Source organism: Procambarus clarkii, chromosome 17 (assembly GCF_040958095.1).
Source record: "Procambarus clarkii isolate CNS0578487 chromosome 17, FALCON_Pclarkii_2.0, whole genome shotgun sequence".
NCBI lineage: Eukaryota > Metazoa > Arthropoda > Malacostraca > Decapoda > Cambaridae > Procambarus > Procambarus clarkii.
In genome coordinates, this window is record NC_091166.1 from 49,796,766 (window position 1) to 49,812,936 (window position 16,171).

General features: G+C 42.7%; 2 protein-coding genes across 7 annotated transcripts in view; one reads left to right on the forward strand and one right to left on the reverse strand.

The window, feature by feature from the left end:
• Window positions 1-16,171, forward strand: part of mmy (UDP-N-acetylglucosamine pyrophosphorylase mmy) — a 117,466-nt gene that overhangs the window by 8,255 nt on the left and 93,040 nt on the right. The window contains exon 1 of one of the 6 annotated variants that reach the window (XM_069326015.1): window positions 8,443-8,462. The exons of 4 other annotated variants lie outside the window; for them this stretch is intronic. The gene's annotated coding sequence lies outside the window, so the exon portion shown is untranslated. Of the gene's footprint in view, window positions 1-8,442; window positions 8,463-12,000; window positions 12,125-16,171 lie in introns of those variants that run through there. One more of the 6 variants, XM_069326017.1, reaches the window with a different exon arrangement.
• Window positions 11,006-12,864, reverse strand: LOC123772557 (small proline-rich protein 3-like). The gene is made up of 2 exons (XM_069326202.1): window positions 12,732-12,864; window positions 11,006-11,985 (listed from the first exon to the last, which is right to left on the reverse strand). Exons 1-2 carry the CDS (start codon window positions 12,862-12,864, stop codon window positions 11,006-11,008), a joined length of 1,113 nt encoding a protein of 370 aa, XP_069182303.1.

The window sequence follows — 16,171 nt, forward strand, 5'->3', positions numbered from 1 at the left end:
CACCTTCTAGTGTGTGGTCTGGTCTTCAAATAGGAAGATTCTGTGTAACAAATCTACAGTACTGTACTTAGTATTTTTTATAGAACAACAGAGATTCTACAAAAGAGAGATAGTTGGGTTGACTGTATATTTAGACCTAAAAAAAAAAAGGCATTTGACAGAGTCCCCACACAAGAGATTGTTTTGGAAACTGGAACATGCTGGAGGGAGTGACAGGGAGACTGCTGACGTGGATGAAATATTTTCTGACAGAAAGATGAGAGGAGTAATCAAAGGCAATGTGTCTAAATGTGTCCGAATGGAGGAATGTTATTAGTGGAGTACCATAGGATTCAGTTCTTGCACTAGTAATGTTCATTGTCTACATTAAATAATCTAACAGAAAGAATACAGAATTATATGAACATATTTGCTGATGGTGCTAAACTACTAGGGAAGATAGGCCACGTAAACGATTATCATGCTTTTCAAATTGACCTAGATAACATAAGTGCTTGGGGCACCACGTGACAAATGAAATTCAGTGTGAATAAATGCCATGTTATGGAATGTGGAATAAGTGAAAATAGACCACACACAACTTATAAATTATGTGGAAAGGAATTACAGAACTAAGAGAGAGAGAGAGATCTAGGGGTGGTTCTGGTTAGTAAACTGTCACCAGAGGAACACATAAAGAACATTATGTGAGGAGCATATCCTGAGCTTTCCAACTTCAGAATTGCATTTAATTTCAAGGATGGTGACATACTAAAGAAACTGTTCATGATTTTTGTGAGACCAAAATTGGAATCTGCAGCAGTTGTGTGGTGCTCATATCTCAAGAAGCACTTCAATAAACTGGAAAAGGTGCAAAGTTGTGCTACAAAATGGCTTCCAAACCTGAAAAACAAGAGTTATGAAGAGAGGCTAGATGTGTTAAATATGCCAAAGCTAGAAGATAGAAGTAAAAGAGGCAATATGATCACCACTTACAAAACAATAACGGAAATTGGCCATATTGACAAAGATGATTTTCTAAAACCTGGCAACTTCAAGAACAAGAGATCATAGATTTTAGCTAAGGAAAGAAAGGTAACAAAACAAATATTTTCTTTTACAGTCGTAGTGGTAGACAGTTGGAACAAGTTAAGTGAGAAAGTTTTGGAGGGGAAAACCGTCAGTAGTTTCAAAGCATTATATGATAAAGAGTACTGGGAAGACGGGTCACCATGTGCATATCTCCCCGCCTGCAACTTCACTTAAGTAATTTAACTTAGGTAATTACACACACACACAGACACATGCATGCACACACACACACTCCGACATTGTTATCTGAAATATTTATTTAATCGACTTGAGAATCGACTTGAGAATGGTCCAGGACGGACCGAAACGTCGTCGTCCCTTCACTTTCTAGTGTGTGGTCTGGTCAACATACTTCAGCTACGTTATTGTGACTCATCGCTTGCATATTTATTTATTTATTTATAAGTAAAGTATATTATTTATAAGTACAGTATAAGTTTATAAGTACTGTAAATAATAACCAGAACGGGGAACAACCAGAACGGCAATCAGAAATTGAAACAACCAGAAAGGGGAAACAACCATAAAGGGGAACCAGAAAGGGGAAACAACCATAAAGGGGAACAACCAGAAAGGGGAAACAACCATAAAGGGGAACAACCAGAAAGGGGAAACAACCATAAAGGGGAACAACCAGAAAGGGGAAACAACCAGAAAGGGGAACAACCAGAAAGGCGAAACAACCATAAAGGGGAACAACCAGAAAGGGGAAACAACCAGAAAGGGGAACAACCAGAAAGGCGAAACAACCAGAAAGGCGAAACAACCAGAAAGGCGAAACAACCAGAAAGGCGAAACAACCAAATAGGGGGAACAACCAGAAAAGGAAACAACCAGAAAGGGGAACAAGGAGAACAACAACAACCTGAAAGAGAATGAGAAGAACAACAACCTAAAAGAAATATGATTATAAATAATCTGTTTGCAAAAATTATTTTGTGTACAGAATGTTAAGGCTAATTAGAAATGTTGCTAAACCACTAATATACCTAATATGTTTGGCAAAGTATTGAGAGCAATTGGTGAAGTGGACAAGTAGGTATAGCTTGTTTAATATAGCATGTGTGTGTCATAGAAGTACTCATGTAGGGTGATAGTGGTAAGTGGAGCGATCTTGGGGAGAAGATAACGGAGACAAATTCCATCAGTAGATTCAAGAGAAGATATAACTAGATATTGAAGGAAAACAAAAGTGAATGCTATAGTAGTTGCACTAGGTCAGGAAGTGCTGTGAGGCAGAGCCCAAGAGTTGAAGCTTGCTGACAGTGATACAAGTTGGTAAGCATACATACAATTAGTTTTTAAGGCTGCACATTTGCATAACTACTTAAGGCCACACATCTGTGCGATTAGATTAGAAACACAAATACACTCACAAGTGGTAAGTACGCAGGCACATGCGTACATACGTGCAAATTTGTTTTATTAGGTAGATGCCCAGCAAAGGCAAGGCTACCCATTAAAGTTAAGGAGCACTCTGAAGTATTTACAAGCCAACATATTTTTAACTAATGATAGAGGAAGTTGAATTGAACCCTTTTCTGCGTACCAGTAAAGCAAACTGTAAGAGCTCGTAATCTAAATTCCGATAATCTGAATGAATTCACATTCATTGTTTTCACGTAAACAGAGGAGAAGTAACTGGCCAAATGGTGGAAGTAGCCAGGTGAACTGCCAGAGTAGGCAGGAACACTGGGAGTAGGGAGGTAAACTGCAGTAATAGGCAGGTACATGTATCTTAATCTTATCTTAAATGTTATGTTAATGTTAATGCAAACTGTTTATATCGTGCCCTTGAGATGGTACTCAGGACCAGTACTGTATATCCCTGGTGTTTGTGTACGTGCTTATTTGTGCCTGCAGAATCGAGCATTAGCTCTTGGATCCCACCTTTCTAGCCACCGTTTGTTTAAAGCAATGATTCCTGTTCTTCTTTCCTATCATATCTAGTTTTAAAACTATGAATAGTGTTTGCTTCCACAACGTATTGCATTCCATTTTTCCATTACTGTCACGCTAAAAGAAAACTTTCTAACATCTTTGACTCATCTCAGTTTTCAGCTTCCACCCATGTCCTCTTGGTCTGTTGGTATTCTGTTTGAACATTTCGTCTATTTCCACTCGGTCAATCCCCCTAAGCATTTTTATGTTGCTATCATATGCTCCCTCCCTTTTTTCTAGCATTGTTAAGTTCAGTTCCTTCAGCCACTCTTCATATCCCATCCCTTGCAATTTTGACGAGCCTCGTCGCAAATTTCTGAACCTTTTCCAGTTTCTCAATGTGTTCAGATGGGGCTGCATACTCTAAGACTGGTCTCACGTAGGCGGTGTAAAGCACTCTAAATGCCTTTTTACTTAGGTTCCTAAATTATGTTCAAACTTTTGCTAGTATAGTGTGTGTTGCTGTCATTATCCGATTTATAATGTATGTGCCTCAAGATTTAGATTTGGTGTTACATCCACTCCCAGGTCCCTTTCTCGAATTATCACAGGTTGGTAGTTTCCTTTAATAGTGTACTGACCCTTTGGTCTCCTGTCACCTAGTCCCATTTCCATAACTTTACACTTGCTCATGTTGAACTCCAGTAGCCATTTCTCTGACGATTTCTACAGCTTGTTCAAGTCCTCCTAGAAGGTCCTACAGTTCTCATCTGTCACAACTTGTCTCATTAATTTCGGGTCATCCGCAAATATTGACATATAGGACTCGACTCCTGTAGACATGTCATTCATGTATATTAGAAACAGAACTAGTCCCAGCACTGATCCTTGAGGTACTCCACTCAGTTTACCAGTTTGACTTCTCACCCCTGACTTACTTTCTGGCTCCTGCCTGTTAAGTAATTCCTTACCCATGCTAGGGCTTTTCCGCTTACTCCTGCCTGCCTCTCAAGTTTAAAAAGCAGTCTTCTGTGTGGTACTGTATCAAAGGTGTTTTGGAAGTCCAGAAATATGCAGTCTGCCCATCCTTCCCTGTCCTGCCTTATTCTTGTTACTGTATCATAGAATTTCAGAAGGTTTGTTAGGCATGATTTCCCTTGTCTGAACCCATGTTGATGTTTGTTTACTTACCTAATTTTCTCTTAAGTGTAAAACTAGTCTTAACCTTATTATTCTTTCAAACATTTTACAGGGGATGCTTGTCAGTGATACTGGTCTGTAGTTAAGTTAAGTTGCTGTGAACACATGTTCACTATAGACACAGGTGTGTGGATGAGCAGGTGTTTGGTAGTAATTTTACCTGTTTATGAATAACAGAAGCATCACAGGTGTACACATAGCAGGTCTATACTAAAAAAGCCAGTGTTATATATCAGCCCATCCTCCAGTTGGTAGTACTACTTATAATAACGACGAGGACCATAGTATATACTGTATACCGATGAACAACATAATTAGAACGTGGAAATCGGCACTATTGAGTTGGACAAACCAGAAAACTATTTATTACTGTACTTGTGTTGCTTTGACAAACTAAACTAACCTAACCTTCCTAGGCCTAATATACAGTATCTGAGGCCTAATATAGTAAATATAAATAAATAAATAAATATGTTTATTCAGGTAAGGTACATACATACAAGTGATGTTACATTAATGGATTGATATATAGATAGAGCTAGTACATACAATGCCTAAAGCCACTATTACGCAATGCGTTTCGGGCAAGAAAAACATTAATATCTAGAACTTAATACTAATTGAGCATAAAGAATAAAAAGTGTTGAAAACAAATACAAATAAAGATAAAAAAAAGGGGGAACATGACTGAAAAAGCAGCACAAATACAATAGGTTGACAAACAGTGTTGATTAAAAAAAATAATAATAATAAAATAACAGACATGGGTTGACAATAAAGGAGTGAGGTGGGTTACAGGGAATTTATTAGGTAGTGTTTAGTTTTTATCTTAAACTGGTTGAGAGAGGTACAGTCTTTAACATGGTTGGGAAGGTCATTCCACATTCTGGGTCCCTTGATTTGTAGAGCATTTCTAGTTTGATTAAGTCGTACTCTAGGAATATCAAAACTGTATTTATTCCTGGTGTGGTGCTCATGGGTTCTGTTACAACCTTCAATGAAGCTTTTGAGGTCAGGATTGGCATTACAGTTCAGCGTTTTATATATGTATAATACACAAGAGAGAATGTGCAGTGACTTAATATCTAACATATTCAGAGATTTGAGTAAGGGTACCGAGTGATGTCTGGGGCCAGAGTTGGATATTGTCCTAATAGCAGCTTTGTGTTGGGTAATAAGAGGACGTAAATGATTTTGGGTAGTAGAACCCCAAGCACAAATACCATAGTTGAGGTATGGATAGATGAGGGAGTAATAGAGAGTAACCAGGGCAGGGCGGGGTACATAATATCTAATCTTGGAAAGAATGCCAACAGTTTTTGAAACTTTTTTGATATATTTAGAATGTGACCCTGGAAATTCAGCTTGTGGTCGATGAGAACGCCAAGGAATTTGCCATCTAATTTGTTACAAATTTGGGTATTGTTTATTTTGAGATTTATCTGATTAGAGGATTTATTGCCAAACAGAATATAAAACGTTTTGTCAATGTTAAGGGTGAGTTTGTTGGCAGTTAGCCAAAGATGGACTTTCTCTAGCTCAGTATTTACTGTGGCATTTAGAGCAAGGGGGTCAGGACTGGAGTAAATGAAGGTTGTGTCGTCAGCAAATAGAATTGGTTTGAGGTGTTGGGAGGCATTTGGAAGGTCATTAATGTAGATGAGAAAGAGGAGAGGGCCAAGTATGCTGCCCTGAGGAACACCAATGTTGATGGGTAGGGTGGGAGAAATTGTATTATTCACAGAAACATACTGGAGCCTGTCAGTAAGATAAGATTTGAGGTATTGCAGGGAGTGTCCTCTGACTCCATAATGATGTAATTTAAGAAGAAGGTTTTGATGGTTGACAGTGTCAAAAGCCTTACGCAGGTCCACAAATAACCCAACAGGAAACTCCTTTTTATCAAGAGCTGCGCGAATTAAGTTAATCATACTAATAAGTGCATCGTTAGTGCTTTTTTTGGGTCTGAAGCCATATTGACAAGAGCTAAGTATATTGTGTTTGGCTAGAAAAGAGTAAAGCTGCTTGTAGATTAGCTTTTCGAATATTTTTGACAAGTTAGGCAGGATTGATATAGGTCTGTAGTTGTTAACATCAGTGAGATCACCACATTTGTAGACAGGGGTTACTCTTGCTTTTTTTAGAATGTCAGGAAAGGTTTGGAGTTCAAGTGACTTGTTGAAGAGCAATGCAATAGCAGGGGCTAGAGATCTGGAGGCTTTTTGTAAATTAAAGTTGGTATCTCCTCGAGGGCACTAGACTTGGTTTTAAGGGAAAGGATTATTTCATTGACATCAGTGGAACTAGTAGGCTTTAGGTACAGAGACTGTGGATAGTTACCTGTAAGATAGTCCTTAACATCAGTACAGGAAGATGGAATATCATTTGCAAGGGATGACCCAATGGAAGAGAAGAACCTATTGAACTCAATAGCAGAATCAGAGGCTGAAAGCTGACCAACGTTATTGGAAAGGAGTGTTGGTTTGTTATTTAAAATCTTCTTTGATCCCAATATTTGTGAAATTGTGCTCCAAGTTTTTTTAATGTTGCTCTTTATTTGGGTAAATTTATCTTCATAGTATTTAGTTTTGGCTCGTCTAATTATTTTAGATAGCAATAACGAGTAATTCTTTGAGAATTCTTTGGAGACTGTTCCTAGCCTATACTTCTTCTCAAGGTCGTGTTTTTTGTTAATGGATTTAAGTATTCCCTTTGTAAGCCAAGGATTGTTAAGTCTTTTGCTTGTGACTTGTTTTGTAAGCATAGGACAGTGGGTGTTATAAAGGCTAAGAGTTGTTTGTAGAAAAGATTTCACTGCTAGGTTGATGTCCCCTATGTTACCTAACTCGGACTCCCAGTTGACATTATCAGCAGCAGTTATAAAATTGTTTATAGCAGTTTCATTGTGCGGCCTAAAGCTTAACTCCCTTGTCTCTAGAGGTAGTTTGCTAATGTTAGTTAAGAGAAATGTGGGGTAATGGTCTGTAGTGCTATCGGTGATTATACCTGAAGTAAGCGGAGAGGTTATGTTGGTCCAGATGTGATCTAGAGTCGTAGCAGTACTATCAGTGATTCTAGTTGGTCTAGTGATTAAGGGTATGAGGAAGCAGGAATTCATACAGTTGAGGAAGCTAACAGCAGTAGGGTGTTCAGGCTCGCAGAGGTCAATATTAAAGTCCCCTGCGATAATTAGATGGTTTTTGTTCAATCTGTTATCTAGTATTAGATTTCTAAGGTTTGAGTTGAATTCAGACACATCAGTGTTAGGAATTCTATAGACTGCACCCACAGACAGGACAGACTCGGCACCCTTGACTCTGAAACTGGCGAAGATATACTCCCCACAGCAGTCTCTAGTTCTAATTATTTTTAAGCATGTTAGTTCTTGGTGGTAGTAAAGAGCAGTACCACCACCTCTCTGCATTTGACGACAGTTGTGAATTGCCGAGTAGTTAGGCATGTTAAAGAGTTGAGTATTATCCTCTTTCAACCACGTTTCAGTAAGTATAATAAAAGAGAATTTGTTGTCAATAGTTTCAATCAAGGCACTAACATCATCGAAGTGTTTACCTAGGGATCTAACGTTCAAGTTGATTACAGAGATATTGAGATTATCTGTTAATACATTGTTTACATCATGTGCTGTAAAATATCTGCAATTTTGATCATTGAAGTGATTGTTGTCATAGATAGTGGATAAGAGGTTTAGTTCTGGGTCTATACTTGTCTGCATAAAAAGGCTGATTGCAGGAAAACAAGGTAAGAATGGCAAATTACAAAATAGAAAACAAAGAAAAAAGTAGATTAAAAATTCTAAAGTAAAATAAACTTAATGGTAATTTTAAGTAAAAAGAAAAAAAAAACTTAATGGGAACTAGGAATGTAAAAAATTAACTAGAATAATTAATAACAATAGATGACCAAAAAAGTAAAAAAAACAATTATGAAATCTATAAGATAATAAGCTTGCTTACTATACTATTATAAGTACACTATAATTGAATACTAAAGTTACACTAAAACAAACTGAGGTAGTTTAAATAGAGATACACTCAGGAACACTGGATAATGAAGTTAATACTAGAGGACACAGGCAAAGCCAGTGTACTATGGAACATGGGAGTAAAAAGAAAAAAAAGACAATAATAAAGATGACAATATTATTCTTTTTTTTTATACATATGTGTGCTATACTAGGCCTAGAAATATTTAGCTTGTTGAAGGTACCCCCCCCCCCCTCACATCTGCCTTGATCTTTTCCAGGTATATTTTGAAATTCAGCACAGTTTTGGAAGCTACGGCTTTGGCAGGTAGGCAGTTCCATGGGTTTATAACCCTGTGGGTAAAAAACATCTCCTGTTCTCAGTCCTACATTGTGGCTTGTTGAGCTTGAAACCATTGCACCTTGTTTGTGTTACATCTGACCTTCTGAAGAAAATATCCAGATCAACATCTTCTAACTTGTTCAGTATTGATATATATAGCAGTCCCCCTTGGCATAGTGGTAAGACGCTCGCCTGGCATTTTGGGAACGCTTTGTCCTGGGTTCATATCCTGGCTGTGAAGGATATACTGGGTGCAAATCCTTAACTGTAACCTCTGTTTAACCCCAACAATAAAATGGGTACCTGGTTGTTAAACGATTTAGCGGGGTCATATTCTGGGAAACATAGAATTAAGGGCTTGCCCGAAATGCTATGCGTGCTAGTGGCTGTACAAGAATGTAAGAACTCTTGTATATATAAATAATTAAAAATAAAAGGATTTTAAAAGTTTCAATGAGATACGCTCTGTCAGGCCTGGTTTGCAGTGTTGTTAGCCCTGTGTCTTTCAAGCGTTCCTGATACAAGAGATGACTTGGCTCGGAAATGACTTTTGTTGCCCGGTATTGCACCTTCTCCAGAGCAACTATGTTATTCTGAAAATGAGGTCTCCTCATTTTCGAGAAATGAGTACTCGTGACTAGGGGAGGCAGGAGCTTGCCTATCAGTACCTGTGACTAGGGGAGGCAGGAGCTTACCCATCAGTACCCATGGCTAGGGGAGGCAGGAGCTTGCCTATCAGTACCTGTGACTAGGGGAGGCAGGAGCTTACCCATCAGTACCCATGGCTAGGGGAGGCAGGAGCTTGCCTATCAGTACCTGTGACTAGGGGAGGCAGGATCTTGCCTATCAGTACCCATGGCTAGGGGAGGCAGGAGCTTGCCTATCAGTACCTGTGACTAGGGGAGGCAGGAGCTTACCCATCAGTACCCATGGCTAGGGGAGGCAGGAGCTTGCCTATCAGTACCTGTGACTAGGGGAGGCAGGATCTTGCCTATCAGTACCCATGGCTAGGGGAGGCAGGAGCTTGCCTATCAGTACCTGTGACTAGGGGAGGCAGGATCTTGCCTATCAGTACCCATGGCTAGGGGAGGCAGGAACTTGCCTATCAGTACCTGTGACTAGGGGAGGCTGAACCTTACCCATCAGTACCCATGGCTAGGGGAGGCAGGAGCTTACCCATCAGTACCCATGGCTAGGGAAGGCAGGAGCTTACCTACCAGTACCTAGCTCTCGGGGACTAAGGAAAAGCGAAGACCGTCTCTTTATTCCCCGCCTAATGTCCTTAACATGGGCGGTATCGTGGGACAGTTTGATGGTTCACTGTCTCTTGCTTGTCTCACTGCAGACAAGTAATCAGAGGTTACATATAAGACACTGAGAGTGCACAAGAGGCGGGGAGGCCCGGTAATGTAACCCCACGTGTCAGTTTGAGTATGATAAACGTCTGCTCTTGCTGAACCCAACCCCACCTGCCCGAGCGGTCCTTGCACCGCCGGGGTTCCCGCCCTGCGGGTTGGGCACCTCTCCTTCGTCCGCTCCTCCTATCCCATACACCGCTTTATTGTCATCATTTCCTGTACAAAAGGAAATAGTACAAAAAGTACAAAAGGAAATTGGACAAGATCTGGTCACGTGCTGCACTTTTGTACAAGATCTGGTCACGTGTTGCACTTTTGTACAAGATCTGGTCACGTGCTGCACTTTTGTACAAGATCTAGTCACGTGTTGCACTTTTGTACAAGATCTAGTCACGTGTTGCACTTTTGTACAAGATCTAGTAACGTGCGGCACTTTTGTACAAGATCTAGTAACGTGCGGCACTTTTGTACAAGATCTAGTAACGTGCGGCACTTTTGAAGTAGGGATGAAAAATGTCACAGGTATTTGGAGTGACGTAACGAGCCGGGGCGAATGATTTGGTTGAACAGGTGTTTCATTTGCGTGTGACGCAAGTTGAATATTTGCCACATATTAAATTTCCACCTGTGTGTGTGTGTGTGTGTGTGTGTGTGTGTGTGTGTGTGTGTGTGTGTGTGTGTGTGTGTGTGTGTGTGTGTGTGTGTGTGTACTCACCTAATTGTACTCACCTAATTGTGCTTGCGGGGGTTGAGCTTTGGCTCTTTGGTCCCGCCTCTCAACTGTCAATCAACTGGTGTACAGATTCCTGAGCCTACTGGGCTCTATCATACCTACATTTGAAACTGTGTATGGAGTCAGCCTCCACCACATCACTTCCTAGTGCATTCCATTTATTAACTACTCTGACACTGAAAAAATTCTTTCTAACGTCTCTGTGGCTCATCTGGGTACTAAGTTTCCACCTGTGTGTGTGTGTGTGTGTGTGTGTGTGTGTGTGTGTGTGTGTGTGTGTGTGTGTGTGTGTGTGTGTGTGTGTGTGTATTGACTGATTGATTGAAGATAAGACTTTGGTTGTAGACATGGCTTACAGCGGACATAATGAACACAGACTTCATCATCGGTATCAGTGATAGCCTTCATACCCCATATTACCATAATACACTCGAAGGTCATTCCACAGCTGTGTGCATCTCTTGTTTATCCCTAGAGATAAATATTTCCCTGAAGCATGCATTGACACACAACACATTGAAGATGATACGGAGGCAAACCTCTCCAGCCCCAATATTGTTTTGTGTGTATCCTTTCCGCGAGCTGGCAAGGTTAGAGTCTGGCGTACAGGTAAGGCCAGAGTCTGGCATACAGGTAAGGCCGGAGTCTGGCGTACAGGTAAGGCCGGAGTCTGGCGTACAGGTAAGGCCGGAGTCTGACGTACAGGTAAGGCCGGAGTCTGACGTACAGGTAAGGCCGGAGTCTGACGTACAGGTAAGGCCAGAGTCTGACGTACAGGTAAGGCCAGAGTCTGATGTACAGGTAAGGCCAGAGTCTGGCATACAGGTAAGGCCGGAGTCTGGCGTACAGGTAAGGCCGGAGTCTGGCGTACAGGTAAGGCCGGAGTCTGGCGTACAGGTAAGGCCAGAGTCTGACGTACAGGTAAGGCCAGAGTCTGACGTACAGGTAAGGCCAGAGTCTGATGTACAGGTAAGGCCGGAGTCTGGCGTACAGGTAAGGCCGGAGTCTGACATACAGGTAAGGCCGGAGTCTGGCGTACAGGTAAGGCCGGAGTCTGGCGTACAGGTAAGGCCGGAGTCTGGCGTACAGGTAAGGCCGGAGTCTGGCGTACAGGTAAGGCCGGAGTCTGGCGTACAGGTAAGGCCGGAGTCTGGCGTACAGGTAAGGCCAGAGTCTGGCATACAGGTAAGGCCGGAGTCTGGCGTACAGGTAAGGCCGGAGTCTGGCGTACAGGTAAGGCCAGAGTCTGACGTACAGGTAAGGCCGGAGTCTGGCGTACAGGTAAGGCCGGAGTCTGACGTACAGGTAAGTCTGGAGTCTGGCGTACAGGTAAGGCCAGAGTCTGGCGTATTAAGAGGGTACAGGAGTGGTGCAGGTCCGGCGGGAAGTGGGTGGGAAGCAGCACCTGAAGGTGGCGCTGATGGGGCGAGTGAGATAAGGCAGGCGATGGAGGAAAATGTGTAGCAGTGAAGGTGCTATTGGTGGTGATGGTGCTCTCTGGCCTCACCGCTCGCTCCTAACGCCACAACGGTCTACATCGTCACCTTCCTCGGCAGGTATAAAGCATCGTCTCCCTGGTCAGTTGGCAGGGGGCGCGGTCTTCCTGGTGATGTAGGTACATGCGCGCGCATACGCCAGGGGGAGGGGTGGGGGGCAGGTCCTGCACCTTGCGCCGCTCTTGGCGTTCACGTGCATTATTGCCTTCATAGACTGGCTAGTGTTGTCTCAGCCACTGTAGAATGTTGCTTTATTACAAACACAAATCTGTGTGTACTTCACGCGACGACGCCAGACCCTGCGAGCACCTTACTCACACACTCGCGGGCACGCACGCACGCACGCACGCACGCACGCACGCACGCACGCACACACACACACACACACACACACACACACACACACACACACACACACACACACACACACACACACACACACACACACACGGGTCTGGTAGCTGAGTGGACAGCGCGCGGGACTCGTAATCCTGTGGCCCGGGTTCGATTCCCGGCGCCGGCAGAGACAAATGGGCAGTGTTTCTTTCACTTTGATGCCCCCTGTAACCTAGCAGTAAATAGGTACCTTGGAATTAGACAGCTGTTACGGGTTGCATCTTTAAGACCGGCTGACTACCCCTGTTGTACCTATTGCATTACAACTTACCTATTTTGACGTTCAAATTCATTGTGGAATCTGCACTTACAAGTTGTGGCTGGAGGCACAGGCTTTGCAGTGCTTCTTTCAGTGCACTGCACGTGTTGATCACCCGTACAGGGTACGAGTACTTGTTTCTCATTCTCAAGTTAGGTGAGAAGGTGGTGGAGGCCAAGACCGTCAGTAGTTTCAAAGCGTTTTATGACAAAGAGTGCTGGGAAGACGGGACACCACGAGCGTAGCTCTCATCCTGTAACTACACTTAGGTAATTACATTCCTTCGGCTCATTGGCGTTTCCAGCTTCCACCTGTGTGTTCCTGTCCTGCTTTATCTTAACTTGGAAGAAGCTACCTTTGTCCATCTTATCTATTGCCCTCGGTATCGTCTTCATATCCCCCTCTGTTCATGCATGTTAATTGGTATACCATGTTTGCTTTTTGGAAGAGGGTTGTGTTGTTTATTGGGGCGGTTCCTAAAGTATTAAATCGACAGTTTTGTTTTGTTTTGTGTTTTTTGCAGTAAATAATGAATTCCAACCTTTGGTTCTGGGCGGTCGGTTTTACTCCATTTGAAATATATTTTTTATTATTCTTTATTATTCTGTGAGCTCATTGTGGATTTGGAATAAAAGTTTATGGGCGGGGTTGCTTGCTGTTGCGGTTGTTGCGCTGTTATACCAGTTTTCTAAATATCTTCTGATATGGGTGTTGACTTGTCTGTTCGTGTACCCGGTGTTTATTGATACTTGAAGGCTTCTCTCCCGTTGCTTATGACAGTCGGAACAATGAGTAAGAGCTCTGTTTAGGAGTTTATCACATTAGTCTTATATCTGGGCTCTCGGAGTGACCAGTCATACACATTCCAATGTTGGTCGGGTTAGCATAGACGTCATGTGGTGAAGGTGTGAGGACAGGAGGGCAGGGGAGGGGGACAGGAGGGCAGGGCAGGGGGACAGGAGGGCAGGGCAGGGGGACAGGAGGGCAGGGCAGGGGGACAGGAGGGCAGGGCAGGGGGACAGGAGGGTAGGGGAGGGAAGAGAAACGTGGGGAGGTGTGACAAGCGACAGTGCCCCACTATCGAGCACACTTGGGGGAAATTTGGCATTTAGAGCTGGTTGACCTTCCGCGGGTGTTGAGTGAGTAATTAGGTGGACCTCCCTGGGCCGGGCCCAGCCTTGCCTCCCTGCTACTGCTACGGCGGCTGGTGGTGGTGGTTGGTGGTGGTTAGTGGTGGCGGTGGTGGTTTGTGGTGGTGATAGTTGGTACTTACCTATCAGTAACTACGGGGACGTGAGATCTTGCACTTTATGCCCCACTTAAAAGCTTTATTGTACCTGTTGTATCATTGTTAACTATCGTGACGCTCAGAATCTTGTCGAACTTGTGCTTTATGGAGGTGGCTTCCACAACGTCGTCTTCTCTCAGTAAATTCCCCTTAACCACCACCCATATAGAGTTCGAGTATTTCTTTACATGTCTTCGATTCCTGCGTATTTCCAGCTTCCAGCTGTGTCCTCTAGTGTGGAAGATGAGTTCCTCCGCTGTTCTCTAGTGTCCTCTAAGTCTCTCAATTTAATTTATTTTGCTCATTCTCCAAAAAAGTATACATTAAAGATGCCAATATTGAGACAAACGATATGAAAAAAGAAAATGAGAAAAAAAACAGGTAAGGTCATAGATAACCTTCCTCAGACATAGAGAATGGGGTATACAAACGTGCCACCCATCAATGGGAATTTTGTTGTTGTTTTTGTTTCACAGGCTGAGTATGGGGTGCACAATAAACTAGTACTCACAGGGTGAGTATGGGGTGCACAATCAACTATCCACCTCCTGTGGGAACATTAATTTGAAAGGTTACTGTTATCCAGCCTCTCATTTTTCTTACAGTTGTGACATCTGATTTACTGTGTTCATTAAAAGTAATGTCTTCCGACATGATTACTCTCAGATCTTTTATGTAACTTTCTTTCGATAATGTGATTAACTGCGATTATATGTGGTTTCCGTTTTTATATTTTCGTTTTCACCATAGCGCAGTAGCTGGAACTCCTCTTCATTAAATATGTTGAATGTGGCCCATTGAAGACCTGAGGTACATCAGTTTGGAAGCGTGTTGTGTCCTCTATATTGTCTGCTCTCGTGAAAATTCTAATGCCATCTGCGACAGATGTTTCGGTACTATAGTTTGTGTTCTTGTTTATGTCCGATTTAAGGAGAATAGGTACAGGAGCCAGCACAGAACCCTGGGGGGGGGGGGGACTGAGCTTTTCACGGTGAATAGTCCAGATTCTACTTTATTGACTATTACTCTCTGGGTTCTGTTCGTTGGGAAATTGAAGATCCATCTTTCTACTTTGCCCGTAGACCTTTTATGGTTTAAGAATTGAGAGGGCAGGAGCGTCCTGCTATAAAGCCATGTTGCCCATGGTTTACAAGAAGTATGACTCCATGTCTTTTGTGATCTTATTTCTTAGCGCTTTTTTTTCAAAAGATTGTTATAGTGTGTGATGCCGGCGCTATCGACCTGTACGTTTTTTGTCTGTTGTGCTATCTCCTCTGCGGAGTGGCGCGATCTCTGCTGCTTTAAGTGTGTCAGTGATAACAGCAGTATCTACGCTCCGTCTCCAATTGATGTTTATAGCTTGTGATAGCTTGCTTTTTTTTTTTGCATTTCTTGATAAATATGGAATTCCAGGAATCGGGGTCTGGTGCCGTGCATTCAATCTGTGGCCACTTCCAAGTCCAGTAGGGAGGGTTAGGGGTGACGTCTGATATATAATTCGATGTTGCTATCACATTCATGAAGAATTCTTCTGGATTATCGATGTTCATGTGTCGAGGGCCTTACTGGGAAAAATGTCGTTGTGGATACTCGGTATTTCACTCATTACTTTGTTGTCATCTGTGAAAGTTTGGTCACCCTTGTGTGTAGGGGTCCAGTGCAGGATGTAGATTTTTAATTAAATTTTGCATTAAAGTAGTCTTTTGGGTTCCTCTCGTCTCCTGGATTCTTGATTCGTGAATGCTTTATATGAATCTTGAAGCTTTAGTTCGATTGCTTCTATTTCTGTACACAGTCTTCCTTATCGTTCATGAGATAGTGGGGCGCTCGAGCAATTCTGTTATATATATTGTCGTGGCGTGGAGCAGAGCGTAGTGACGGGGGAGAGATGGGCGTGCAGCCGTGGCTGGCGGGCGTGGTATAGCACTTACCGTAGGGGTGGGTGGTGGAGGCAGCTGGTAGAGCAGACTGGTGCTTGCTCTCTTTACACGGTTGGTTAGTGGGGATTTAGGCAGGGGGCTCAGTTGGTCTTGAGCTGCATGTTTGGCAGGTGTGTTGTGGGTGTGTTGTGTGTGTGTGTATGTGTGTGTATGTGTGTGTTGTGTGTGTGTTGTGTGTGTGTTGTGTGTGTGTTGTGTGTGTGTTGTGTGTGTGTTGTGTGTGT

What these genes read in the sequence shown, in the direction of transcription:
- LOC123772557 (XM_069326202.1), bottom strand. Translation starts at nt 12,864, where the DNA reads ATGAGAAACAAGTACTCGTACCCTGTACGGGTGATCAACACGTGCAGT. An exon ending in GAATTTGAACGTCAAAATAG is followed by an intron (nt 11,986 to 12,731) that starts GTAAGTTGTAAT and finishes TCGCCCCATCAG; the next exon opens with CGCCACCTTCAGGTGCTGCT.